This window comes from Nanorana parkeri, unplaced genomic scaffold, assembly GCF_000935625.1.
Source record: "Nanorana parkeri isolate BGI_ZX_2015 unplaced genomic scaffold, ASM93562v1 scaffold524, whole genome shotgun sequence".
NCBI lineage: Eukaryota > Metazoa > Chordata > Amphibia > Anura > Dicroglossidae > Nanorana > Nanorana parkeri.
Genome location: NW_017306792.1, coordinates 787682 through 789704, shown reverse-complemented (window position 1 = coordinate 789704; position 2023 = coordinate 787682). Strand labels below are relative to the sequence as shown.

Below are 2023 nucleotides of genomic sequence, written 5' to 3'. Positions count from 1 at the left end.
CACATACCGGGACCTCATACAAGCGATCCGCCGGCTCTATAGCCGGCGGATCGCTTGTATGTTAACAGGCATCGCTGCCTGTTTTTACATTTTAGGACTTTCCCGCACGAGGGGGCGTGGCTAAACGGACGTCTAAAGTGGTTAAAGAATGTCCAGATTCTTAGTCAATGGGCTAAAACAACCACAGTATACAAGTTCTCATTAGGTACATGCTTGTGTTATGTTTCTAAAACAACAGTCTTTTTATCTTTTCATTGTGTTATATATAAATATATTTGTATTGAATTATTTATTTTAAGGATATGGATATTGACGAAATACAAGATGTAACTGAGGAGATGTTTGAAAAGGAAGAAAAGAAGATTGTAAAAGATGAAAAGCCGAGGGCACGTTCTAAATCACGATCAAGGTTTCATACTTTACGTCATTACACTATAAGAAAGTTGACTGTTTGGATGAAGTTTGTCTTAAAAAATGAAAGTTTGGAATGATAGCAGTAGGCCAAAATAAGTGTGTACCCCCTGAGTTCTTTGGAGGACGCAATTAACTCTGGATTTGCATAGTGTCCAAAACTCCTAGAGGTACCAGCTATGCTTACACATTGAAAAATGTGTCTTGTGTCCTCTTAGGATCTACTGGAAAAAGATTTGACAGTGATTTTAAATAAAAACTTTTTTTATAAAGGAAAAACATATGCTGTTCTACTCTGTAGCAGTAAATTAGGATACCCAAGGCTTATTGTTGTCATCTGATCTCACGGTATAGCTCATCTGTCCGTAGAGTACGACCACAAGTTAGGCATCAGAAACTTAGGTACAGTGCCATGGCGCTCCCACATTCAAGTTAAAGGAGAACTATGGGGTCAGTTTTTTCCCCATAGTTCTCCTTAGGGTAACGGGAGGACACAAACTAGCGTCCTCCCGTTACCCTAAGCTCAGTATACCGCGAGCTACAGCTCGCGGTATACTGAGACGCCGGAGCGGATCCCGACATGGACGTCGAGATCCGCCCAGCTGCGTGAGTGACAGCTGGCTCTGCCTATCTAGAGGCAGATCCAGCTGTACCCGCCCGCCTCCCCTGTCCGTTCTGCCAGTCAGAGCTGGCAGATCGGAGCGGGGAGAGGGGAATCCAGCCCCTCCCCCTGTCACAGCAGAGAGCCGTCATCATTTTGTATTTACTGTTCCACCTGTAAAGCCTGGTAAAAAGATCAGGTGCTTTCCTGTATGGGGGAACACGTGGCCCTCTTCCCTGCTTCTTATGGTGTAGCAATTGGTACCTAAGCAGCCAGTTCCTAAGACTAAACATTGTCACTTAACCCAAAGCTTCACTATTTTTCTCAGTAGCAAGAAATTCAGTGGAAGTGAAAAATGGTCCTCGATGAGCTTCTAGTATATAAAACAAGCTTATTTATGTGAATATTACCCACAATCATTGCCTATTTAAATTTTTTGCATATTTTTATTTTCTTCCCCCCCCTTTGAAAGATCACCTAGGAAAAGACGTTCAAGATCCCGATCTGGATCAAGAAAGCGCAAGCACAGAAAACGTTCTCGCTCCAAGTCAAGGGAAAGAAAGCGAAAGACCTCGCGCTCCTACTCAAGTGAGAGAAGAGCTCGAGAACGAGAAAAAGAACGTCAGAAAAAGGGTCTGCCTCCTATTCGGTCCAAAACTCTCAGTGGTAAGCATTCACTTTTTTATTGAATTGTTTTATACAAAAGTCTGAGAGTTACACATATAGATGCATGCAATTTTATATTGTGAAACAAATGGCACGTTTTAACGTATGTGTTTTGACCATTCTCAGTGTGCAGTACTACACTCTGGGTTGGACAGGTTGACAAAAAGGCAACACAACAAGATTTGACCAATGTGTTTGAAGAGTTTGGACAGATTGAATCTATTAATGTAAGTAAACACTTTTTCCAGTTTAGAAACTACTTGTTTTGTCCATAACATGATTTTGACCAAGAATAAAGGGCATCAAGAATTGCAGATAACTTGAACTGTAATGGCATGAGGCCTT

The 2023-nt window shown here is 41.8% G+C and overlaps 1 protein-coding gene across 1 annotated transcript in view; it reads left to right on the top strand.

The window, feature by feature from the left end:
• The window catches only part of SCAF8 (SR-related CTD associated factor 8), a 78772-nt gene that overhangs the window by 61246 nt on the left and 15503 nt on the right, over nucleotides 1-2023 (top strand). The window contains exons 11-13 of the mRNA XM_018561443.1: nucleotides 300-409; nucleotides 1485-1678; nucleotides 1805-1905. Of these exons, the coding sequence (XP_018416945.1) occupies nucleotides 300-409; nucleotides 1485-1678; nucleotides 1805-1905 (405 nt within the window). The remainder of the gene's footprint in view (nucleotides 1-299; nucleotides 410-1484; nucleotides 1679-1804; nucleotides 1906-2023) is intronic.